Source organism: Ochotona curzoniae, unplaced genomic scaffold (assembly GCF_017591425.1).
Source record: "Ochotona curzoniae isolate NIBS_2020 unplaced genomic scaffold, NIBS_Ocur_1.0 contig_64, whole genome shotgun sequence".
In the NCBI taxonomy this organism is placed as follows: domain Eukaryota; kingdom Metazoa; phylum Chordata; class Mammalia; order Lagomorpha; family Ochotonidae; genus Ochotona; species Ochotona curzoniae.
The window spans coordinates 8,834,773-8,861,605 of NW_024466502.1; the positions used below are offsets into that span (position 1 = coordinate 8,834,773).

At 49.2% G+C, this 26,833-nt stretch overlaps 1 protein-coding gene across 1 annotated transcript in view; it reads right to left on the reverse strand.

The window, feature by feature from the left end:
* Window positions 1–2,848, reverse strand: part of CLYBL (citramalyl-CoA lyase) — a 101,077-nt gene extending 98,229 nt beyond the window's left edge. Inside the window, exon 1 of the mRNA XM_040991540.1 lies at window positions 2,793–2,848. Coding sequence (XP_040847474.1) covers window positions 2,793–2,848 — 56 coding nt within the window. The remainder of the gene's footprint in view (window positions 1–2,792) is intronic.
* Between the last annotated feature and the right edge of the window lie 23,985 nt (window positions 2,849–26,833).

A 26,833-nucleotide genomic window follows, 5' to 3' on the forward strand; every position in this document is an offset into this window, starting at 1 on the left:
GCATAATAGAGCAAAAAGTATTAGCCTGAACTGAAATTGCTGGGGCTTGACCTACAATATGGTAATTGTAGATGGTGGAACTCTGTTTTGACTGGCAGTCAGGGAGAGGAGGCAAACAGCCCGTGTCTCACACATGTCAAAGTTCACCAGAAACAGTAAGAAAGCTGGACCCAGCGCAGTAGCCTAGTGGCTAAGTCCTTGCTTTGCACACACCAGGATCCCATATGGGCGCTGATTCTAATCCCAGCAGCCTCGTTTCCCATCCAGCTCCCTTATTGTGGCCTGGGAAAGCAATCAAGGATGGCCCAAGGCCTTGGGATCCTGCACCTGCCTGAGAGACCAGGAAGAGCATCTGGTTTTCTGGCTTCAGTCAGCTCAGCACCAGCCATTGTGGCTCTTGGAAAGTGAATAATCAGACATAAGGTCTTCTTCTCTGTCTCTCCTCTTCTCTGTATATCTGCCTTTCCAGTAAAAACAAAATAAAAATTTAAAAAAGTAAGAAAGCTACTGGGTACAGACATTGGATGTAGTGACACATTGCTGGCAATGCCTGGGTTTTTGTCCTAGCTCTGCTTCTCATCCAGTTGCCTGCTAATGTACACCCTGGAGGCAACAGGTGATGGCTCAAACATTGAATCTCTCCCACCCCCTCGGGAAACCTGGATTGGGTGTCTGGGTTTGGGTGTCAGCCCGGCTCAGCCCTGACTGTTGTCTAAGTATTTGGGCAAGTGATCCAAGGTGGAAGAGCTCTGCCTCTGTCAATAAATACAAACACATTTTTGTAAAATGTCACCGTGTGTGCTAATCAACATATCCGAGCACCGGGGATGCTGTGCCTGGTCCCCTTAATTAGACACTGTCATCAACAGCGACCACAGTAGGAAGTCACCTTCATGTCCCTCTTTCCCCCTCCCCACCCAGGAATCTTTCACCCAATCCCAACCTTTCACCCCTTCTTTGTCCATCCCTCCCTTCCCATAACATGTTACATCCCAGCTTAGGGCTTCATTATGCTTTCCCTTACACAACTCGGAAGTCTCATTTGTTCATTCATTCATTCATTCCACGAACACTTAGGAAACACCCAATGGGAGACCTGCCCAGTCTCCACTAGCACACCTGACATAAATGTGCAGATTACCAAAGGACAAGGAAGAGCAGTGGATGAAGAGTAGCCCAACTTCCCCTGCGGCATGACCTGGGGGTTTGGGACCAGACTATAGGACACAAGTCCCCCTACCCAGAGCAGATCTTGTACAACTGTATGCAGTGGCCAGCTCCAAGCTGTCCTGGGATACGCTTGGCGGGGAGGCAGCATGAGCAGCAGGGAGAGCAGCCTGTGAAATGGGGTCAGGCAGTGCAGAGCTGACACACACAAGGCTGGAGGTGGAAAGCAACCCAAAGAATGAAAAGAAGAAAGGTGCAGGTGACAGGGCCTTCCAGTGCTACTGCAGACTCTGGGCTGTCGAGGGGCTCCCCAGGCAGGTGCAGAAGCCGCGGCTGCTCAGGAGGAGGGCTGGCTGCCTGGAGATGCCCTCCTCCCTGCCCGCTGGTGAGCCCTCTCCTCTCCTCAGCCCCAGCTGCTCCCAAATCTGTTCCGTACTTCAACATTGTCCAGCGCTGACTGCTGTGTATGAATACAACTGCAGTAGGAGATAGGATCTAACGTATTGTACTTCATCTTACATATTTGGAGTTAGGGCCTTGTGATAGTCAACATGTAAATGTATTCAAACAATATGCAAAGCATGGGCTTAAGATGTACAAAGAAATCTGGTAGCCTTATGGTGAGTTCTGTCTACAGAGGGACCTTTTTTTAAACACCAAATCCCAAAGTGGCGGGGGCGGAAGGGCTTCCTGGTCTCCTTTCTGTCTTGTTCTTTTCCTCCTCCTGATGCTACTAATTAACCATTTTTGTAACTCGAGTTGTAACTAGTCCCTAATGACAGGGATTCTCAACCTGGGATTTGAGAAAACAATCACCTGGGGAGCTTTAAAAAACTCGTCAACTCTGGGCTGGGCCCTACCATGTGCAATTAAATGAACCACACTAGGAGCAGGGCCCAGCTCCAGCATCTACCAAACATCGCTAGGCCACTGTAACAAAGCAACTGGTTGCTGCCCATCTCACCCAGGAGGGTCTGTTCTGATGGGGAGCTTGCAAGAAATGCAACATCAGGGGGCTGGTGTTGGGGCGCAACAGGCTAAGCCACCAACTGCAATTGCCAGCAACTCCTACTGGAGAGCCAATTTGAATCCAGACTGCTCTGCTTCTGATCCAGCTCTCTGCTAATGGCACCTGGGAAACGCAGAAGGTGACCCAAGTCTATGGGCATCTGTCAGCTTCATGAGTAACCTGGAGGGAGCTCATGGTTCCTGGCTTTACCCTTATCTAGCCCCAGTCATTGTGGCCATTTGAAGAGTAAATCAATAGATGGAAAATCTCTTTCCCCTGTCACTCTGCCTTTCAAATAAAACAATCTTTAAAAAAATAAACATACGAACAAACATAAAAAAGGGAGAAACAACATGCAACTCTCGCAAGCTAACAAGAGCCACAAAAGTTCAAGAAGCACTGTCCTGGGTTGTCAATTCTCCAGTTTGGCTGCACACTGGAATCCCTGAGAGAGTTTCATATTTGCTATGCCAAGCCCACACAATTTTGGTAATCGGTCCAGCTACACTGAGGCACTGGGACTTGTCAAAGTTCTGCAAGAGAACAGATAGTTAGCCTAGCGACTAAGACACTTTCAGCACACACCAAAGCATCTGACTTGGAGTCCTGGCTCTACCTCCAGACGGCAGCTTCCCACCGCAGCAATTCGTGGAAGGCAACAGTGATGACCATGTCACCCACAGGACATCCAGGTCAAGTTTCCAGCACCTGGCTCCAGCCCAAGATGCTGCAAGCACTACAGGAGTGACCTTGAGGATGGGAGCTCTGTCTGAGCATCTGGCTCTCCACACACAGTCAAGGCACAGGACCCATGCCCCAGGGAGTCCAATGTGTGGTCCTTGCCTCATGCAGGAAGTGCACCGTGGGCAACGTAACTTCCAAGAAGAGCTAAGAATGGGAAAAGGTTGTCCAACTTCCCACTTCTGGCCCTGGAACAGCAGGTCATGGCAGCACGACACCAACACGGGGCCGTGGAGGAGGGTGGTTACAGAGAACAGAAGGGACAATAGCAGGATGCTCTTGGTTTTACAAGGTTTGGAAAAATTCAGAAGTTTCTGACGGAGCCTTCTGCAAAGGAGTGGTTACAGTACATGGCTAAGAGCACCCATCAGAGGCGGTCAGAGGATGGACATCAGTGGGTCTCAGGCCCAACCAGTCGCACGGTGAGCCAGGTGGAGCCCCCACCCAGCTCGCATGGCTGTGACCACTCTCCCTGTAGGCAAACTCCATTCATCTTCTGTACCTAAAGGGCAGACCCCAAATCAATTAGCCCAGGGCGAGGGGCAGGAGTGGCTCTTTCCTGCAGCTGTCTCGGAGAGACGGACGGCTGCCAAGACATCACCACACAGCTTTCTTCCTAGGCCACAGCCACCCAGCAAGAGGGAACTCAAAAGAATTCACCTCAAAGAGACACTTTCAATCCATGAGAAACCAAAATCACTGGTTAGGTGCTCCACTTCCAATCCAGCTCCCTACCAATACACCTGGGAAAGAATCAGGAAGGCCCAAGTGCTTGGGCTCTCGCACCTCTCGTGGGAGACCTGGAATATGCTCTTGGCTTTGGACTGGTCCAGCTCCGGTTGTTGTGGTCATTTGGGGAGTGAGTCAGCAGATGAAAAACTTCTCTCTTTCCTACTCTCTGTAACTCTGCCTCTCAAATGAATGAATCTTTCAAAATAAACAAACAAACAAACAAACAAAAAAGACCGTCTCCATCTGGGGACCACCACTTGTTCTTATCGTGTATTTTCTATAGTCACATATTTTTTAGCTGAGCCAATTTGCCTCAGATTTATACCTCTCACAAAACCCAACGTGAATCACCTTAGTAGATACAGAAAACATATTTGACAAAATGTTTGCGGTTAAAGCTCTCAACAGAGGCCCGCACCATGGCATAGTAGGCAAAGCTGTGCCTGCAGCACTGGCCTCTCATTCAGTCACCAGGTTAGGATTCCATCTACAATGCTGGCATCCTATGGGCAATGGTTCAAGCCCTAGCTGCTCTACTTCTGATCCAGCTCCCTGCTAATGAGCCTGGGAAAGCAGCAAAAGATGGCCTACGTCCCCGGAGGCCACATCCACATGAGACCTGGAGGAAGCTCCAGGCTTTTGGCTTTGGATCAGCCCAACGCCGGCCATGGTGGCCAGTTGGGGAATGAACTAGTGGACAGAGGCTCTCTCTCTCCATTTCTCTTTGTAAATCTGCCTTTCAAGTAAGAATATTTAAAAAAGAAAAAACCTTTAAGAAAAGCAGTCAACAAAGTGGGTCTGATTAGGAAGCTCTTCAGTCTTTGCGAGGACAAAATTGAAGGCAGTTCACACAGAACCCCAAGTTAGCAAGCAGCAGCCCAGCCACTACACTCCACGAGAACACCCCCTCCCACCTCCTACCCTGGAGATCTCACAGACTCCAGCAACAAAGCTGGGCCCACTCATTACTGGTCTAGTACCCAACATGCTCTTATTTGGCTGAAATGTTTATACTATAGCAGGTGTATTTATTTTTTTTAAAGATTTATCTTTTTTATTGGAAAGGCAAGTTTACAGAGAGAATATGCAGAAAGATCTTCCATCCACTGATTCATCCCCCAAAGTGGCTGCAATGGTCACACCTGAGTCGATCTGAAGCCAGGAGCCAGGAGCTTTCTCTGGGTCTCCCACATGGGGGGAAGACCCCAATGTTTTGGGTCATCCTTACTGCTTTCCCAGGTCACAAGCAGGAAGCTGGATGGAAAGTGGAGCAGCCAGGAATCTGACCGACACCTGTATGGAATCCCAGTGGATGTAAAGTAAGGATTTAGCCACTAAGCTAAAATGCACTGGGCCCTAGCAGGTGTATTTAAAAAAAAAAAAAAACAGCGATTTTACTTTTGAAAAATCTGATTTTAAAATATGTTGGTGACTTGGGAAAGGGAGAATTGCCTAGTATACACTTGGCAGCAAGTGGCATTTGATAGAGCATCCAGCCTCAGGTCTCACACCAGCACCAGGCTCAGGCACCAAGAGCAATACACAGAGAAGAGGGACCGCCCTCAAGACTCAGACCTGACTGCTCAGTGTCAGGTGCCAGCAGGAGCGGCTGGCCTCCTCAAGGCAGCAGAGAACATGGCCATGCAGAGATGACAAATGAGAAGCTTGGGATGTGGAGAGGCCATTGCAAACGCTCCCAGGGGACCAAGCTGCTCCCTGGCCAGGGGTATGAGCCACAGTAACCCAAGAGTCACCTTGTCTTTGTCCTGCTGCCAACACTTGCAGTACATCTGTTTTCAACCATAAGAAAATAGGGGTTGACATTATGGAGAAGAGGACTGGGCACTGCTTTCAGTCCTGACACCTCTACTTCCAAGCCAGCTCCCCGCTAATGTGCCTGAGAAAACAGCAGAAGTTGCTCACAGGCTTGAGCAGTTGCCACTCCTAGGGGAGACCCAGATGGAGCTCTTGGCTTCCAGCTTTGGACTGACTCAGAGCCGCTATCGTGGCCATTTGAGGAGTGAACAAATGAATGGATGATCTCTATCTGTCCCCATGTTGTCAAAAATGAGACATAACTTAAGGATTTCAGACCAGGGGACCAGAGTGTTGGTCCAAGTGGTTAGTCTTCTATCTGCAAATGTCAACCTCCCACATAGGTGCTGGTTCACATCCCGGCTGCTCCACTTCCCATCCAGCTCCCTGCTTGTGGCCTGGGAAAGCGGTGGAGGATGGTCTACAGCCTTGGGACCCTGCACCTGCATGGGAGATCCAGAAGAAGCTCCTGGCTCCCGGTTTCAAATCAGCCCAACAGTGGCCACTGTGGCCATTTGGGGAGTGAACCAGTGAATAGAAGATCCTTCTTTCTCTCTGAGTGTATGTAAATCTGCTTTTCCAATAAAAATATAGAAATCTTAATAAAAAAAAAAGATTAGTACATTTCCACAATGGATAGCTCACAGAAAGTCTATGGTCCTGTAAGCTCCTTTAAGAGATTTTGACTGTAAGAACTGATACAGGTTGAAAACAGAAACTTTTTGCAGAGAAGTCTGCCAATGGTGTGCCCTTTAATGCTGTGTGGTTGTTCCTGAGGAAGCATCGCAGTGCTAGAAGGGCTTCTTCCTTGACTAGCTACAGCAGGAAAACCTGAGTGCTGTGTTGTATGGCCCACGGTTCCAACCTTGTCTGGCAATTCTGATGGATACAGAAAAAGCTGCAGCACCAACTGACAAGCAGAGCCCATTCTTCCTGCCTTTCAAAATTCACCTGCCAGTTTCAACCACGCTGATGACTATTAATAGCCAGGCACTTACACCAGCATCCGTAATAATTGCAGCCTACTTGTGTTCTCACTTTGCTAAGTTCCCAACTTCCCCTCGAGATTCCTTCCCTATGAAGAACTATGCTGCGGTTACCATGGCAACAGTGCACAGAGACTCAGGGAGCTTTCCAAGGACATGCGTGCAAAAGACCAGCTCTGGCCCTCCCACCGGTGGCACAGGCTGTCTGTGAAATTGGCGAGTGCTGCAGATACTGACAGGTGCATGCTGATATCAGGAAAGCCTCGAAGACCTTGTCAAGGCAAACTTTCTCAGGAGGCAGTTACTAAGCGCTCCACCTGGCGCCGAAATGAAAAAGTGGTCTTGAACCCAAAGCAGCCACACACAGGACACTGGCCACGGGGTAGAGGACAAGCACAGGCCTTGTTCTTGTGTCACTGCCCCTCATTTTTCACCCTCTCCCTGTCACTCTGTGGGAAGCATCTGCAAGACAGGTTCAGGGCCTCTAGAAACCATCCACATCAAGGGACAGAGTGAGTCCTGACAAGGGAACCGAGTGGCATCAACCCCAAAGCAGACAAATGCATACGTTCCAAGTTAGAACTTCCTAATCTGCTCAGCACAATAAGCCAGTGTGGGGAGAAAGGCAGCGTGCAGGTCGCATTTACACACAGTGCTAGGTTTGTGGTGACAAAGCAGCAAGGCCTGTGCTGTGAGTTCAGGCCTTTCATGGGAACAGGGTGCTGGTTTGGGCGAGATGACAGCCTTGTGGAGGGGGTAGAGGCTGCATAATAATGAGGATATCAGACCCAGCGCGGTAGCCTAGCAGCTAAAGGCCTCGCTTTGCACACGCAGGGATCCCATATGGGTGCAGGTTCTAATCCTGGCAGCCCTGCTTCCCACCCAGCTCTCTGCTTGTGGCCTGGGAAAGCAGTCAAGGACAGCCCAAAGCCTTGGGACCCTGCACCCGCGTGGGAGACCCAGAAGAAGCTCCTGGCTCCTGGCTTCAAATTGACTCAACTCCAATTATTGCTGTGGTTACTTGGGGAGTGAATCATCAGACGGAAGATCTTCCTCTCCCTTTTCTTCTCTCTGTATATTTGACTTTGCAATAAGAATAAATAAATCCTTTAAAAAATTAATGAAGATACCTTCAGTGCCACAGGACATAAAAACAGCTCCAATGACAAGCCTTGCATATATTTTAGCATGCTAAAAAACAAACAAAAAACAACAACAACAAAAAAAAAACACACAGAATCACGAAATGTGTATGCCTCATCACTCTCATGCCATGATTTCATAAGCAATGTATTGATCAGATTCAACACTGATCGCTCATTCAGACAAGTACTGAATACCACAGGCCCTTGCTGGGCGAGCACTGTGGACAAGAAGCCATCTGTTCAACCGTGCTCCACTGCCACTCTCCAGGGCTGCCTTTTGCGGCCAGCTGACGCGAATGCAAGAGAAAGGATGCGTAGGGTCAGTACGGTGTTGAGAAGGAAGGCGAGGTGGAGCAGAGGACCAGGGGTTGGGGAGGGGCAGGCAGAGAGAAGGGGGTTAGGGTTAGGCGGAAGAGAGAGGCTTTATGCTTTGCAGCCAAGCCCCTGGCTTTGTATTCAAGAACCACAATGGACATGGGCCTGTGAGTGGGCACTTGCCATAATCCCTTGCTCCATTTTGGACAAGGGAAGGAGGAGCACAAATTTTCTCTGAAGAGACAACGGGAGGGACTTTTTTCCTGGGTGACACAGAGGTCAAGAGGGAAACCCCTTCACTGAGTACCCTGAAGAGCACAAAGCGATCAGCATCTCTCTCGCGGGCAGTTGCCAGCCCGCTCTGGGAGACACAAAGGGGTCATAGGCTGTCTGTGGTTAATGGTTAACTGGTGGTGTGGCTCAGCTGAACTGCTCAGGCCCCCCGCCCTACGGAGACAGCAAAGATGGATTTCCAAGAGTGAGGCCAGCAGAGGCGTCCCAAATCTGGGGACTCAGCCTGCTAAGTAGATGCCCGTCCAGAGAGCAGGTGGCAGCCTGCTGAGGCCAGCCCGCAGGACACACCAGAACCACTACCTTTGTTAGAGTGTCCGTGTAATGTTAGAGTGTTAGACTAGCAGAATGCTAGGCCAGGCTGCCAGGCCCCCTGGTGACAAGAAGCTGCTGCTTTGCTTAGTTAGGATAAGCCAGGGCCATTGGGGGATGCCACCCTCGTCAGGATGAGTCAGGGCCACTGACCAGTGTCACAAGTCCAATCTACAGTGACCAGTGCCACGAGCCCGATCTATACAATCCACCCGGGTGGCAGGGCATTTGTCCAGTTCCAGGAAGCAGGATGAGCTATTGATACCCAGAACCCACGGCCATGATGTGTTCTTTGATTGGATAATGTGTTACTCTTTAAATTGATTTGCTGTGTTTGGATTTGAGTGGGCTATGATGTATGTAATGCCCAAGAGAGGCCTATAGAATCACTGGCCTTTCTCTGGTTTGGGGTACGACCCCTCCTTGGCTGGCCTGCGTGCCCCAAGAACGGTCTGACCCCAGCATGCTGGCACAATAAACTCTGCTTGTTTTTGCATTACCAGCAAGACTCTTTGTTGTTTGGGGGGGCGGGGCGGACAAAACCGGACCCTAACAACAGATGTAACTGTGGCTTCTCTGCAGAGTTTCAAAAGCTCAGATGAATCCACCTCTCCCAGTCTGCGCTCTCTGATAGGAAAGCAATCACAGGACAGCTATTTCTTCCTCCAGAAGATGGTTCTGCAATTTTGAGAAAACAGTTCTACCCACATCTTTTTTTTTTGGTAACTGTCATGAAAATGATCTGTGTTCGTGGGATCTGTTTTCTTCTTTGCTTCTCTCAAAATTTCCTTTCAACTGTCAATCCCAATGAGAGGTTGTGAGATGTTACAGAGCTCAGAATTCTGACATTTCGGGAACCACACTCTGCCCCCTGATTATCCTGCTTTGTGGATCTTGAGAGGGTTTAAAATTGCTCTCTCTCTAGCACTGAATAATTTCTAGGAAAAACACAAGTCTAACTGGCAGGCCCATACCACACACAAGAAAGCTGTGAGTGCAAGCTGTGATCACAGACCACGTGTGTGTGGCTTTGATTGGGTGTAACTTGTGATACGACCAAGATTGTTTTTTCCTTCTTAATTATTCAGAGCTAAGTGTGATGAAAATTAAAACTAAACATATGGATGTGATCAGGAAGGCTTTCTCTGACACAATTTTTTCTAAAATATATTTAATGTGCTATAAGCACCAGTTTCCTTAAATATTGCTTTTTTAAAAAATATTTATTTATTTTCATTGGAAAGGCAGATACATACAGATAGGATGAGAGACAGAGAGGAAGATCTTCCGTCCGATGACTCACTCCCCAAGAGACCGCAACGGCCAGTGCTGTGCTGATCCAAAGCCAGGAGCCAGGAACCTCCTCCAGGTCTCCCATGCGGGTACATGGGAGGAACCTCCCCAGGTCTCCCAGGGTCCCAAGGCTTTGGACTGTCCTCAAGTGCTTTCCCAGGCCACAAGCAGGGAGCTGGATGGGAAGTGGAGCTGCCAGGATTAGAACTGGTGCTCATATGGGATCCTGGCACGGGGCCCTCTTTAAACACTGTTAAAAGGCATTACATCTCAGAACTTTCTTATATTGTAGAACTGGATTTTTTTTTTTTATTCAACATATTGCTTAGCAGTGAACCAACTCAAAGTGCAGTTTCTTTGCTCTATATCGACAGTTCTTCTCAAAACCCACTCTTGGGCCTGGCATGGTAGCCTAGCTAAAGTCCTGTCCTTGCACGCACCAGGATCCCATATGGGCAAAGGTTCTAATCCTAGAGGCTCTGCTTCCCATCCAGCTCCCTGCTTGTGCCTGGGAAAGCAGTTGAGGACAGCCCAAAGCATCCTGGCTTCGGATTGGCTCAGTACCGGCCATTGCGGCCACTTGGGGAGTGAACTAACAGATGGAAGATCTTCCTCTCTGTCTTTCCTCCTCTCTGTATATCTGACTTATCAATAAAATAAAATAAATCTTTAAAACAAAATCCCACTCTTATCAAAATATGCAATTAAAGTCTTACTACATTGAATGCTCAGATTCTAAAAATAGTATTATTATAAACATAAAGGGATTAAAGCCACAAATTGTGTTTCATGTTCATAAAAATCCAGGTTACTGCTCATGACTGAATTTGCAGTCTTCCATGACAGTGACAGGCAAGATGGTTTGATTCACCCAGTGGCCTGGACAGCCAGCACAGCTTCAGGAATTTTGAAGGTGAATTTAATCTCACCATCCCTCCAGATCAACCTTGTCCCTCTTCTGTCCTCCATTAGAGCCTACTAATGATATGCAATGATGTGGGTGACAATGACAGACCCATCGAGGCTGAGAAGTTGTGACAGGTTTATAGGGTACCAAATGGAGGATCTCCAAACGGTCCCTGCTGTGACTCTGACTGCAGAAACAGGCAGAGGAGCCGAGCCCAGAGCAACAAGCCAGGAGGCCTGAACATCCACTGTGGGACACACTTCAAGGACCTTCAGCTGCCACCCGCCTGGCCCGTTGCTCCATATGTACTCCTGGGCACACGAGCGCCATCTGCCTTGCTCTCTGGTAAATTTGGGCTAGGTGAGCTCCACACGTGTAGGTCCTGTCTGCTGGATGCTTCGGCCATGAGCACCCTGGCAATGCTGCCGGTTCACAGGGGTAACCAGCTTTCCCAAAGTTCATGTGTGACGAGGTCACCCTTGCCAGGTTCCTGTGTCTGATCCAAGCCTCCAGCACTGCAGGGTCAATAGGATGCTCCTCTCCCTCTCCACCCATGCATCTGATGACCAACTCTCACAAAAAAAAAAAAAGAAAGAAAAGAAAAACCAATCACAGCAGGATAATTGCAAGGGATGTTCTCCAGTAAGAAGCCTAGGAGGTGAACAGAAGCCTTCAGGGTCTCCTGACGGCCACTAACCAAAGCCGGACTGACTGCAGGAACCACCCAAAGGCACAGGAAAGCATCAGGTATTAAATTACAGAACGCCAGCCTTCCCGTAGTAATTCCCATTCATTAAGAAGGAAAGATAGAAACTGTTGATATAAACACCACCAGGTCTTGCACAAACACCACACGCTCACCACCGAGCTGAAGCAAGAGGCCGTTCCCGGAGCCAGAGCTGCCTTCCAAAGCAGCGCGTGGGGCAGCTGCATTTTAGCACACAAGACAATAATCCAGGTTACAGCACCTATATTTTAATCATTTGTTTTGGACTTGTTTCTCAAACAATTAGCACTAATGAATGGCCAGAATGCCTTGGATCATATATGTCTAATTGCAGTCAAGAGCAGGTTCCTGTTTGCATGCACATTTCAACTCACCTCTGGGGATAATGTTTGTTAATTGTATTGCTTTATGTGCAAGCAAAGAAAAAAAGGGCAGCTCAAGCAAAAAGGGACTGAGTGTTCTCTTTCCTTTTGCTTCCACTTCAAGCAGCACTTGATCCCATCCTCTGCGGTTGAGATCGCCTGGCAGCATCAATCAAAAAACATCTGGAGTGAAATGATGCAGCTGTACTGTGTAATTAAAAGCAATTCAGGTACTTATTGCTGGAGGCCCTTTACGGTGCTGAAGAGTTAAAAAGGCCCTGCAGGGCTCCTCCACCCCGAACAGTTTTAAATTTGATCAGTAACAATTTCTCTTTGGAAAGGGAGAAATGCAAGGCAAAAGAAAGGGGAAAAAAAGCCCAGGGCAAATTGGAAAGCAAGAGAGGGCACAGAGACAAGCACCCACAGCTCCCAGCAACCAAAGAAATAAGCAAACAGATCACCCACTCCCTGACAGAGCAGATCCCGGAAACCAAGTAAGACACTCCACCCGGGGCTGGGTCTCTCCAACCTCCAACAGTCCTCTGGGATCACTGACATAAAAACAGAGGCTTTCTAGAAACCGGAACTTCTTAAGCAAATACAGAAGTCATTTCTGGTGTGCCTAATTCACAGCTTTATTTACAAAAGCAAGACCTGAGAAGCACTTGCACAAAATTTGGCATCAATTTTAAAGTGACTTCTGAAATTATTATTACTTTTTTTTTTTTTTTTTAAGAAATGAAAAGTGCTGCAGCTGTTAGGTTTCTTGGCTTTAAAAAAATTTTTTTTTACTTTTTTTTTAATTGAAAGTTACATACACAGAGGAGAGACAGAGAGGAAGATCTTCCGTCTGAGGAATCACAGCCAGAACTGAGCCAATCTAAAGCCAGGAGCCAGGAGCCTCTTCCAGGTCTCCCATGCAGGCGCAGGGTCCCAAGGCTTTGGGCCATCCTTGACTGCTTTCCCAGGCCACAAGCAGGGAGCTGGATGGAAAGTAGATCCTCCAGGATTAGAACTGGTGCCCATATGAGATCCTGGTGCGTGCAAAGCAAGGACTTCAGCCACTAGGCTACCATGCCAGGTCCCTTATTTGGCCTTGAAGCCAACTGGATTTTAGTAGTATTTTTCTGCTGTGTTTTTCTTTTCTGTCTCTTTAAAGATTTATCTATTTTTATTTGAAAGGTAGATTCACAGGGAGGAGAGAAACAGAAAAATCTTCTATCCACTGGTTCACTTTTCAAATGGTTGTGATGGTTGGAACTGAGGTGATCCAAGGCCAGGTTTCCGGAGCCTCTTTCGGGTCTCCCAAGCAGGTGCAGGGTCCCAAGGCTTTGGGCTATCCTCTACTGCTTTTCCAGGCCACAGGCAGGGAGCTGGATGGGAAGTGGAGCAGCCAGGACATGAACTGGTGTCCATATTGGATACTGGTGCTTACAGACTGAGGATTAGCCTGTTGAGCCATGGAGCCAGCCCTCTGCCAAGTTCCTAAAATAACGAAGAGCCATTGTTGACGAGAGGTTGGGGCAGGTGTAATTCTGTGATTTTGATGTTTGGCTAAAGCAAATTTTAATGATATTTTAATGATATAAAGTTGAAGCAGAGAATCTCAACATATATAAGACTAAATGTCAAAACAGCAAGAAGCAGGGGCCAGCATGGTGGCATAGCAGGCTGGGCCACACCCATCCTGGAGTGCATGGTTGATGTCCTGGTCACTGTGCTTGGGATCCAGCTGCCTGTTAATGCACACCCTGGACAGTTAATGGCCCAAGTGCCAGGCTCCCTGCCAGCTCCCTGCCGGCTCTGTGGGAGACCCGGATGGAATCTTTAGTTCCTGGTTTGGCCTTGCCTAGCCCAAGCTGCTGCAAGCATCTGGGGAAAGAAATTAGTAGATGGAAGATCTCTCCCTCCTTCTGTATCTCTTCATCTTTCCAAAATAATGACATAAGTAGGGGCTAGCATTGTGGTACAGGAAGTTAAGCCACTGCCTGCAATGCTAACATCCCATGTCAGAGCACTGGGTTGAGGTCTAGCTGCTTTACTTCTGATCTAGCTCCTTGCTAATACACCTGGGAAGGCAGTGCCAGATGGTTGAAGTACTTGATCCCCTGCCTCCCAAATGGGCAACCTGGATGGGGTGCCAAGCCTAGGCATGAATTCTTCTTTTTAAAAAGTGTCAATTTTAGCATATTTTTAAAAAATAAACTTGAGGGCCCAGCACAGTAGCCTAGTGGCTAATTCCCTGCCTTGAACACACCAGGATCCCATGTGGGCACCAGTTCTAATCCTGGAGGCCCTGCTTCCCATTTAGCTCCCTGCTTGTGGCCTCGGAAGGCAGTAGAGAATGGTCCAAAGCATTGGGAGCCTGCATCTGCAAGGGAGACCTGGAAGAAGCTCCTGGCTTTGGATCAGCTCAGCACCAACTACTGTGGCCACTTGGGGAGTGAACCAGCAGATGGAAGATCTTCCTCTCTGTCTCTCCACATCTCTGTATATCTGACTTTCCTGTAAAAATAAAATAAATTTTAAAAACATAAAATTGAGAATGAAGATTCTTTGTTGGTCTACAAAAGAATTTCCAGGAAAAAAAAAATACCAAGAGTATGCTGAACAAGGTTAGGAAACAAGCGGCTTTTCCAGAAACAGCCCAAAGGGCCTGGAGCAGCGGCTGTATTTTCTGGAAACGGGCGCCACGGGGAGCCCTGCCCTTGTCCCTGGAGCCTGGACAGCGCATCCCCGGGGACGGATGAGTGGCAGTGGGAAGTCTGTGTGGACAAAGCCCACCTCCATGTGAATATGCAGACCATAACGCAGGTGTCAGATGAGGTTCCCAGCATTCACTGAACACACGCAGCGAACTCACTGTGCCAGCACACATGCAAAGCACACGTGGCACAATTCTCATTTTCCATACACATATTCTATGAGTTTAGTCAATCAATGCAAATACCACAAGCTGAAGCACCAGGCAAGTCCCTGGCCAACGGCTGGGCTCGGGTGACTGGCGTCAGCTGGGCCACTGGTCCCACTTGGCTTCTAGCTCTAGGAAAATCAAACTTTAAAAACTCCACATACATTTTTTGTTTAATTTACCTACCTCTCTTCTTTGAGCCGATTAATTATATCATTAGAGATATTGTATTGCTCAAGTGGTTTTATGTTGGCAATTAGATGCCTCGGAAAGCACTTAGCCATGTATCCTGCTATAGGACAAGTTGAAGCCTTGCCCTGCCTTCACTGGTCTGCTGAGGAACCCGCTCCAGGGACTGGGGAGCAAGTACCTGACAGAGAAGTCCCCCGGGCTTATCTGGGGTACCCCTGTGTCTCCAACATCCCCCAACTTCCCACATCATTTATTACATAAACGGGCATCAGCACGTTGCTGCCCCAGCTGTGTCATCAAACACCTATCTCACCCAGAGTCTTCTCGCCAGCTGTCACCTCTAGGCACTTTCTCTTTGGAAGAGAAAGGGAACACTTCTCACAAGAGACAATTTAGGAAAACCCAAGACTGGCCTAAGCAAGGAGAAAAGCAAATTCAATGATCATGAACTTGGGGCACACGCATGCACAGTGATCTATCTCCGGCACACTCCTGAACACGTGCCCTTGGCAGGTGTTGCATCAATATCGTCTTCCTTTCCTCTGCCACCCCAGGTTTTGCACCACTTCCCTGCCCCTGATGTCTGGGAATTCCCCGGGCACAGTGTCCATCATAGACTGGTGAAAGCCACCCCGAGACCGGACCCTAAGTTCCTGCCATTAATTCACCTCCTCTGTGTGCACTGCTCAAGAGGGAGAGCAGGACTTGAACATTCAGTGCTAATTACCGTGATTACAATCTGGCAGGCAAAGTCCCTGGGATAGCAGCTACGGGGCGCCTGTCTACAAATCCAAAAAAAAAAAAAAAAAAAAAAATCCCAGCTAGAGAGAAGCAGAATCTACAGGCACCAACTTTGCAGCTCCTTCAGCAGGAACATGGACATCGCGTCACACAATGGATACCTCCTGATTGCGGTGAGTGAACCGAGAGGCAAGGCCCGCACACAGAAGAAATGACAGAAACGTTCCATTCTAGTGCCTGGCCCCGGGACATCAGTGGGGAGCGCTCTCTCCTTTGCATCCAGTGAGGCTTAAGGGCTGCTTGCAGTTACTGTTGCTCTGCCAATGGCAGGAGAGACTTAGTCCCAAGAACCATGACCCCCCTTAACTGTACCCTGCATATTCGCCATTGGCTCTCAAAGGTACACTCACAGCAGGCCTTCAAAGAACCATTACAAGCGGATGCTGCTGGCAAGGAGAGAGGCTCCCTTGGGCGTGTAGCCACCTCTTCCGGGTAAGCAGAGAGACACGCTGATGCTGACAGGGACTGTACACAGATATCCCCATCCCTGTCCACAGAGGCACGGGCACAGGTCTTCCCAAGGCAGGGAATTAACACTGACGACGCTGCGCCAGCGCTCCACGTGCGTCCTGCGGGTCTGTCTGCAGCAGGGTTTGACAGGGCTGCTGAGGCCTGCAGCTCGGCTGGAGAACTGAGCGTAATTTTGCACCTGAGGTTTCGTAAGATCCCTGGGTACTCCCAGTAGGAAACCTGAGGAGGAGAGCTTCCTGGGGCCAGGCTAGCCAGTGTGGTCCCGAGACAGTACACCCTGTCCTTTTGGGGCAGGGAGGGATAGCGCTGGCCTGATTTTGCCCACATGCATTGACTATCACAGAGTGATTTAATACCACATGTTTTATTCAGGGTGCTCACTTGAAAACGCCAGACCCTCTAGAGCACTGCATCATTTACATCACTGAATGCTGGAGAGAGTGAAAACTTGGGTGACTGTTCAGCTGTTCACCTATTATTCAGCCGAAATGCACGTTCAAAAAGCAGACTTAACCCTCTGTGCTGAAATCCGACAGCAAGTCTTCTCTTCCTCTGAATTACAGGAAACAGCAACGCAAACTACACAGGTACTATTAGAACGCCACTGATGTCTGTGCCTCTGTGCTTGCTGAATTCTCTGACAGCGTGAGCTAATGGCACAGTGAGACTTGCAGCTGAGTGTCCAACAAGCCAGAGAAAGGCACGCAGTGCAGTGACAGGTGCGTTGGCGAGTCATCCCCCCACCCCACCCAGCCCCTGGTGCCTGCGCCCACTCCTCTGTTCTTTCCTTCCGTTCACCCAAATTTACCTAGCTGGGTGCCAGCGGCTGTGCTGCTCACAGACCGTGCGGTCCGTTGAATCCAACCTTCAGCACACCTACGCTTTGCGTTCTTTTGCATTCCCAGGGAAAGAAGGACAAAAGCTGCTGATTTTCTGGATCAATTTCACTTCCTCAACACTGGCCCAAGCTTGGCAGCAACCAACGCAGGGGTCTACAGGTGACCACACTCAGGTATGCTGACTGACCTAGCCCCTTCCTCCCTGCCCACACCATCAGCTGGGAAAACGTCTCTGCTCAATGACCAAAAAACTCAGAAAACGGCATTCCAGCTCTCAGAGGAACTCTCCTAACAGCTGTGTGCACGTTACTGCGGAACTGCCACAAAATGTGGGGGCTGCAGGCTGAGACACGGCTTCTTTTGGACGAGAGCTCCCCAAATATCTTCTGGCCCACATACAACAGCAGCACGAGGAAGACCCTCCCAGAAATGATCTCCATCAACTGCATGCAATGGACAGCTTCCTTCGTGCAGCCCTGCATTTACTCCATCCCTGATAGAGTTGTTACAGGAATTAAGAAGGTTTCACTGTGAAGATAAAGGCAGATATTTCAATCAGGGAATACCCTTGACAGTTTAATTAAAGAGTTTTTGCATCTCACTTACAGAACATCGCTCCTTAAGTACTACACGGCATTTATTTAAAACGTCCCAAAGGCAATTAAGCTCTTGATTAACAATAAAATTTTCTTCCCCCAACTTCATTCTCAATTACCAAGAAGCTCATTTCTCATCGCCTGAAACTTGCAGCGCCAGGCACTGAGCGGATTTCACGCGCATGTCATTCCTCAGAAGCCTCCAGGAAGCATCAGGTTGCCCTGGAGCCCGCAGGAGCCAGCAGCCCTAGAAGCCGGGGTGCGCTGGTGGCAGGCTGGCTCCCAGTCGCCTTCAGTGCACACAGTCCCTCATGCCTGTGCTTGGTGCCACTGCTGAGGGTTCCAGTGGAACACGGGTGGTGGTGACCCAGGAGCGAGTCCTGCTGGAGGGTGGGAGTGGACTCGGGCTCAGAGAGGACAGAGGCACAATGACCGTGATGTCGTTCCCACGTGACCTCTCTAGTCTGTGCTTCCAGAAGAAACAGAGGGATGAGCCCCTAGGTTGACTTATTTAAGACAGTTATTCGGAGAGATCTTCCAGCCGCTGGTTCAGTCCTTAAATGGCCCCAACTGCCAGGGCGGGACGATTGAGCCAGGAGTCTGGAACTCCCTCCAGCTCCACCGCAAGGCTAGCTGGGACCACTGCGGTTCCGCATCCTGACAGCGGAGTACCTGCTCCCTAAAGAGAGGTGAAGGTTAAGGACAGTCTAGCCATCCATGGCACCAGCTCTGAGCTGCAGCAGACTTGAGCTTGGGGACATCTTAAATGTCACATTTAAAACTCCCTCAGCCTCAGATTTATGAGTCTGACAGGGTGACAGGACTGTTGTGGAAAGTCAATGACAGGATACAGGAAACGCTCTTGACGGTGTCTCCCACACAGGAAGTCTGATCAATAACAGTGGCTCTACTGAGAAGTGGTCCCCCTTCCCTGGGCACCCATGAGTTGGACTCCAGGTCTGGAACAGTGTTCTGTCGGCCAGGACAGAGACAGTAACACAGGTGTCAATGGAACTGGGAAGCCCACGGCCAGACTAAGAAGGTGACACTATGGAAAATACAGAAGGGCCAGCATTATGGCATAGCGGGTTAAGCTGCTGCCTGCATCGCCAGCATCCCATATGGGTACCAAGTTGAGACTCTGTTGATCTGCTTCCAATCTAGCTCCTTGTTAATGCACCTGGAAAAGTAACAGAAAATGGTCCAGGGAGTTTCAGCCCCTGCACTTCTGTGGGCAAGCCAGAGCAGCTCCTGACTCGTGGCATGGGACTGGCCCAGCCATTTGGAGAGTGAACCAGCAGATGAAAGAGCTGTCTCTCCTTCTCTCTCTGTATATCTGCTCTTCAAATAAAAATAAAGGAATCTTTAAAAAATATATACAAGATTGAAGCAATAATCCACATCAAATAAAACTTCCCTTTAAAAAGATTCTCTAAGATGATCTTTCCTTTAAATTCAGAACTGTGTTGAGCAGAGTACAAGCAGCTTACATGTCTGTGTTCACTGACATTTATAAAAGCACTGTTTACGTACCTACAACCCAAACTGAGCCTCTCAAGCCACAAACAGTGCTAAAGATGAAAGGTGCCAGCACTCATAATGTAGAAGAACAAACCTAAATTTTCAAACACAGATTCCTCTTCATGTCTCTTTTTAAATTTCAGTGAGTCCTTTATTTGCATTATCTCCATCCATGAAACAGCCCAAATGAAAACGACAGTTTCATACATGAAAACATGGGTTTATGGCTTCGTAATCACAAATTTTCAAGCAGAAAGCTACTGACAACACACGAACCTTCAAGAAGACCATAGAAAATGCATATCAGGACAAGAAACTATGCATAAATTTATTTTTTTTTTTTTACACCAAATAAGCGTAGTTTCTGGTTCCATTTTTTATGCACTTTCTGGAAGCACCCTTGTATTATGACACACCTCACAAATGACATCAGTTCTCTGGGGTTTAGCAGAAGACAAAGCATATTAACTGATAACCATACAGTCCAGAACAATTTCATTCCTTAAAAAAGAAGTTGAGAATTCAGGCAGAAAAAAAAAACAGAGATGACTTTTTCTCCTTTGAAATCATTTCTGCCTGTGGCTTTAGAACAGGGCTCAGCAAATGTGTGTGTGAGAGGGCCAGGCTGGCAGTCACTCCACTCCGGTCCAGGGAGAGATTGCCACGGGCCATGAAAGCATTATTCCACTGAGGGAGGGTGAAAAAGGCACCAGGACATTCAAAACCAAGCTGAGAACAATCTTTCAGGAACGTTTTCCAGGCATGAGACGAGTGGGGTTCCTTTCCCGGGTTCCTGGGAGTGGGGACAGCATTGTGCACACCCAGGGGTAAAAGTCAAAACGCCCCACCGTGTCATCACCCAGCTGGTCAAGCCACTCTTAGGCTGCGGGCTGATGGAAAACAGGGCAGGGTTGGGCCTGCCGATCCCGTCAAGAATACCTCTTAGGACTTAGCCTTAGGTAACTGTGGGTACACCCTGAAGACCCCACCCCACCCCTGACTCAGCCCGAGAAGTGCCCTGACCCTAACTATGGTGATGAGCCGAAAGGCAAGGGCGAGGCCAGCATTGTGATGGAGCGCGTAAAGGCTCTGCCTGCTGTGCCAGCATCCCAAGCAGGTGCCACTTCAGAGTCCCATCTGTTCTAATTTCAATCCAGCTCCAACTTCTAAGAAGCACCTGGGGAAGGCCCGAATGCTTGGGCCCTTGCACCCACGTGGAAGAACTAGAGGGAGATCCTGGCTCCTGGCTTTGGCCTCCTGGCACTGGCTACTGTGGACATTTGGGGAATTAATCAGCAGCTGGAAGATCTCTCTGTCTCCTGCCAGAACCAGCCACCCCATAACTCTACCTTTCAAATAAATAAGTATTAAAAAAACAAAGAAAGAAAGAAAAGAAGCACTCTCAGGGTCCCTGGTTCCCACCATGTAACTTGGGAAGCCTGGAGCCACAGCTGCACCTGCTGACTCTGTGCAGTACCAAAGGTCTGAGCCGCAAGCGCCCATGCTGCACGCGGGAACTTCAGAAAGCTGTCAGGCCACAGGAGCGTAAGAACGTGTGCATCGCTTTCCACAAACTTGCTCATGAAATCTCTGTTTCTCTCACTGCTCTCCCGTCTCCAAAGTCAATGTTTGTTTTTGATAAAATTCTAACAGACCAGTTTTTTCTGCCTTTTACAACCCCAAACCCAGAAATTCAGTCCTCCGGGGGCTCCCTATGCCTTGTGGGATCTCAGGGGATGGCGGGGGAGATGGGGCGGGGCTCAGAGCAGCCCACACAGTGTTTATCTACAAGCAGGCAGAGTGCGGTGGAAGACATGAACCAGAAACCACAGAGAGAAGTTTTTCTCCCAGGAGATTAAGGATGGCAGATTTCCCGGCTCACTCAGATGGAACGAGGAAATATCTTAACCCCAGAGCCCCACTCCAGTTAAGACTGAACAAAATTAAAGTTGAGCCCATTCAAAGCTTCTGTTGTAATTTCCTTCTTCCCTTCACTACGCCGAGACGACATCTGGTAGCCGATTCAGGGCTGCGCTCCAGGCAGTGACAACCACGGGCAGGCTGAGCAGGAAGCCCACCCAGAGCAGAGAGGGGGTGGAGGCTGCAGGCATCCTTCACCACCTTGTAGGCGAGCAGACATTGCAGGGGTGACCTAGCAGCTAAAGTCCTCGCCTTGAATGTGCCGGGATCCCATATAGGCGCTGGTTCTAATCCTGGAAGCTCTGCTTCCCATCCAGCTCCCTGCTTGTGGCCTGGGAAAGCAGTTGAGGACGGCCCAGAGCCTTGGGACCCTGCACCCATGTGGGAGACCTGGAGGAAGTTCCTGGCTCCTGGTTTCAGATTGGCTCAGCTCTGACTGTTGTGGTCACTTGGGGAGGAATCATCGGACAGAAGATCTTCCTCTCTGTCTCTCCTCCTCTCTGAATATATCTGACTTTGCAATAAAAATTTTAAAAATATATTAAAAAAAAGAAAAGAAAGTAGATCGTGATGGGCCCAGCGTGGTAGCCTAGTGGCTATAGTCTGAGCCTTGAATACGCTGAGATCCCATATGGGCATTAGTTCTAATCCCAGTGGCCCCTCTTCCCATTGAGCTACCTGCTTGAGGCCTAGAAAGGCAGTGGAGGACAGCCCAAAGACTTGGGATCCTGCATCCACATGGGAGACCCAGAAGATGCTCCCGGCTCCTGGCTTCAGAATGGCTGAGCTCCAGCCATTGTGGCCGCTTGGGGAATGAACTGGCGGATGGAAGATCTTCCTCTCTGTGTATCTGAATTTCCAATAAAAACGTGGCTTAGGACACAGTGCTCCTCTTTCTCCCTTCTTCCTAAACTGTATCAACAGAAGATAATCACACCGGTCTCCATGGCACTGAGTCCCTCTCTAATCGGCCCAAGGCTGTGGGCACTATCCCTGTGCCAGTGGGGGAAGGGGTGAAGGGATGATGCATCCTCTGGCCTTTCTCATCTTCTCCTACTTGCATACATCCCTAAAGTGCACCAAGCTTTGAAGAAATTCATCCCCAAGCCGATTGAGTGTCCTGCAGACTTTGCAAGCACCGCCCCTAGTGGGATGCCTTCACCTCCAGCATCACTGGTCCTCATGCAGGTGGCTGGGAAAGGAGCCTGCGCAAAGGGTGCTGCAGGGCAGCCCAGGAGCGGATCCAGGAGCAGGGGGCCTCTGGCTAAGGTGACACACACTTCACCTCCATACAAATGGCTGAGTCCATTTACTGGTTCCTAACAAGGTATCAAACACACACAGCATACTCGGCCATCCCGTGCCCCATTCAGGGTTCACGCTGCCCAATATGCACACCACTGTCTTTGGTGCTGCTTCCCTCACACCAGCCTTCACACTGGAAACAGGCAACACGACAGCATACACCGTGTGGTGTGCTCCAGCTCCACGAGCAACGCCACACCACAGCCACACACAGAGAAGTCATAGTCCTTCCAAAGCTGAAGGAACCTGCATTCAAAAAACCCTGTTTTTGTACTGAGATGACCGAATTGATGATTTTTAAATTTTTAACTAATTTGTTTTATTTACTTGAAAGTGAGAGAGAGAAAAAAAGATTGTTTTTCTATTTGTTGGTTCACTCCCCCAATGCCTTCAGCAGCTGGCATGGACAAGGCTTCTGCCAGCCACTGGAAATCAGTCCAGATCTCCCACATGAGTGGAGGGGTCCCAACTACTACAGCCATCGCCCAGTGCCTCCTAGAGTACACATCAGCAGGAAGCTAGAACCAGAAGCAATGCCAGGACCCACCCAAACACTGCAGCATGGGTTGTGAGCTTCCCAAGAGGTACTTGAACCACCGCCCTAAATGCCCCAGAGAGCCGTCACACGCAAAACGTGCTTTGGAGAGAACCCATCAGGAAACCCATGAAAGCCAGAGGGAAAGGTCAGGAATATTAATGCTATCATCCAGAGGGGACCAAGACGCACGCTCCCCATGAGATCCCTCCTGAGACCAAAGCACAGCTGCCTGGAGCCATGATGACTGCTGAGCACGGAAGAGGGACCGTGGCTCTCTAGAAAGCTCAGCCCTCCTCTGGCCTTCACTTGGCTAGGTTGCCCATCTTTCGCTACTTCTTGGATGTGACCTCTGACCTGACTAAGGTCAGGGAGATCCACGTCTGCTCTGCTCCCTCTTTTTGTACTTGGGTGAGAAGAGGAGGAGGAGCATAGAGGACTGTGACCCTCCAATTTCACGAGAAGACCTTCCCTCACCAGCCCCGAGTTCACAACTGGAGAGCGTGCCTGCCCCAACAGAAGACCCACAGAGGCACACGGATTGTTTTGGCAATTCTTGGTGCTCCACAACCACCAGGCTAATGCTGGCGGAAAGCAGCACCCAGCAGAGCAAGGAAACCCATGGTAGTGAATATTAAAATACAGGCAGGCAAACTGCCAACTCACACATGAGAGGCAGGGGTACTCCCCAGGCTCCACGCATCCTGGAGGGGTGTTCCCCAGGAACAAGGTTCTGAATGCCCACCCACAACAGAGCATGACAGAACTTGGCACAGAACGCCTGGTGCCCTAGGGAGACCAGCGTCTCTGGAAAAGGGGCCCGGGGAGGGATGCTGGCTGCTGTCGGAAGGAGCAGGCCAGGGCTGGGCATGCCCCAGATGGTTATTTCATTCTCACAGTGAGCTCTGCAGAGTCTTCTCTTTCCAGGAAAGAAAGAGTAAGTGACAGTTGGGCCTTCAACTATGACACCAGTTTCCTTCATGGATCACACAAGTTTTAAACCTTGAACAACCAAGCAATCACATGACTTCAGCTAGTCCACAAGCAAGGGCATGGCCAGCTGTGTCTTGTTCAGAATGCTGTATTAGAAAGAACACAATGGTGGGGTCCAGGACAACAGCCTAGTGGCTGAATCTTTGCCTTACATCCGCTGGGATCCCATATGAGTGCCAGTTCATATCCCAGGTGCTTCCCCTTTCCATCCAGTTCTCTGCTTGTGATCTAGGAAAGCAGTAAAGGATGACCCTAAGCCTTAGGACCCTTTGCCCATGGAAGAAGCTCCTGGCTCCTGGCTTTGCATCACCTCAACCCTGACCATTACAGGCACTTGGGAAGTGAACCAGCAGGTGGAAGACCTGTCTCTCTTCCTCTCTGTAAATCTGCCTTTCCAATAAAAATAAATAAATCTCCTTAAAAAGGAAGGAAAGAGGGAGGGTAGGAGGGAGGTAGAGAAGGAAGGAAGGAAGGAGCAAGAAAAGAAGGAAAGAAAACACATTGGGGGGAGGGGAACAGAAGGTATGATGGTTCAATTGGTTAATCCTCTACCTGCAAGTGCCAGCACCCCATATGGGCATTGATTCATGTCCTGGCTACTCTACTTCCCATCCAGCTCCCTGGGAAAGCCTCGGAGGATGGCCCAAGTCCTTGAACCCTTGAACCCACATGGGATATCCAAAAGAAGCTCCTGGCTCCTGGCTTCTGATCAGTCCAGCTTTGGCCATTGTAGGAGTGAACCAGTCTTCTTCATCCTTCAATTTGCCTTTCCAATAAAAATGAATAAATCTTTTAAAAAACCAAAAAAGGAAGGAAAGACCATATTCATCCCCATGGTGAGCTAAAATGCCCTAGTGAAAACCAGTAAACTTAAGGGTTTACTCAGTTCAATTATTGTAAATAGAAATTGAAAACCAATAGCATTAATACTTGTAACAATGGTGTTGCAATACTGTAAGCCTGGCATGCAGAAGTTTAATAAGTCACATTTGATGAAGAAATGAACTCTTAATCTGGAGACATTATCCCTCGCCCTCCAAAAAAGGAAATCTAGCATCTTCCTAATTTTAAGTAAAAATTTAAGAAATTATATTGACTATTAAACTGCCAGCAAGACAGTAGTGGTTACTATGAAACATACTCTAAACTTAATTCTGAAACTTCATTCATGCAATCATGTCTGATATATACATTCATGAAATGAAATCCAACTCCACTAATTTCAAATGAAAAATATACACTTGCACTACAAAAGGGACTCTGTCCAGGGTGTTCACCTGTTGCCTTTATGCGTGTGTGCAATGGCAGTACTAACAGGACGGAAGTCAACTGCCCTAAGGACTGACACAGTGTTTGCAGGAAATTAGCAGGTGCAGCCCATCCCCCAACACCTCTCTGGGAGCTATTCCAGTCCATTAAAACCCAAACCAGACTTTTCAACAGGATTTCACATCTGCAGTGTGTAAGCGTCACACACCATTCCCAACCCAGCGTGCGAAACACCTATGTGGGGAGCAGGTCCCCGAGGAGGAGTGGGACTCGGTGCCCCAATCCATGCTGAGCCAACTAGAGTCAAACAGTGCAGAGCTAACAGCACCCTCTGCCTTCTGCAGCAGCTACCGTAACAATGTCCCTCGTGGCAAACAGCACGCCCTTGTGAGGGACACAGGGAGCATTTGTTCCACTTTTTCTCTTTGTGACCTCATTAGGAAGGATTTTGAAGATTGTCCCTGAACATGAGAATAAAATGTCTTGGGCATCTCTTGCTTTTTCTGGCTCTGGCCTTTGGCTGCTCAGATGGCCTTGGAGCATGTAGTTGGCACTGGAGATTTCTCTGCTCACCCTCACATCTTGCTTCCCCACCCCCCAACAACAACAACAACAACAAATCCAACTGCTGTGTGGAACCCTAGACATGCACACACGTGCTGCCTTCTGACACCTGGAAATCTGACCAAGGCCAACTCGGGACCTCCGCTCCTTCTCCCATCTTCCTGCATAGTGGCTGCCAGCAGCGAGCTGGGGCGGCCGCTTCCTGGCCCCAAAGGCAGGGTAGTAGCTGCAGCAGCCCGCCCACTTCATGTGACCCTGCTCCACTCGCCACCCAGGAGCGAGTTCCTCTGAGTATCTCCTGATGCCACACGTGGTTCTAACATGGAGGATCACATGCCCGGTTTATCTCCGCAGACTGGAGAGGCAGGCAGGCAGGGAACAAGCAAGCCGAGGCCAGGGCTTCAACAGAGTATTTTTATTGACTTCTTAGAAACCGAATAACCTGGCACATGAGTGCGTGCCTTGGGCGACAGACATTCAGCCCCATTGTACGGCCGAGAGGAGAAGAGAAAGAAGCCCTACTGTTCCAAAGCCAGCGGAACATCCCCACAAACAGGGCACAACTGTCCCCTCACGCATGAATGGGAAGGAGATGAAAGCCAGGATGGGCTTCAGAGGTGCTGCAAAAAACAAAGACAACAAAAGTGCTGACCGTGAGGCAATGACACAACGCGCCACGGAAAGGAGGCGCAGAGAAAGCAGCCGGCACAATGGCGAGGGCAGCTAAGTGACACGCGGCAGAATGGAAAAATCTACACAAGTGTCTTTCTTCTCCACACTTAGTGAAAAACAATTAAATGTGGGTACATCTGTCATTAAAAAAAAAAGCCCCGGAACATGTACGGCTGCGGTAGTGTACGGGGACTGGAGTACCCAAACTCCAACTCAAGTGCTAAGCGTGGCTGCCTTCGCTTCTCCCTTAGGCTTGCTTGGCTAAGAGGATTTCATGTCTGGGACCAACTGCAACCTCAGAGAAGGCTGCAAGCAGCTGCAGAGGCTCGAAGGGGCTGCCCAGACGTGGTCTGCACAGATGGGAACACACACACACACCCACCACACACACACACACACCACACACACACACCACACACACACACACACACACACACTCTCT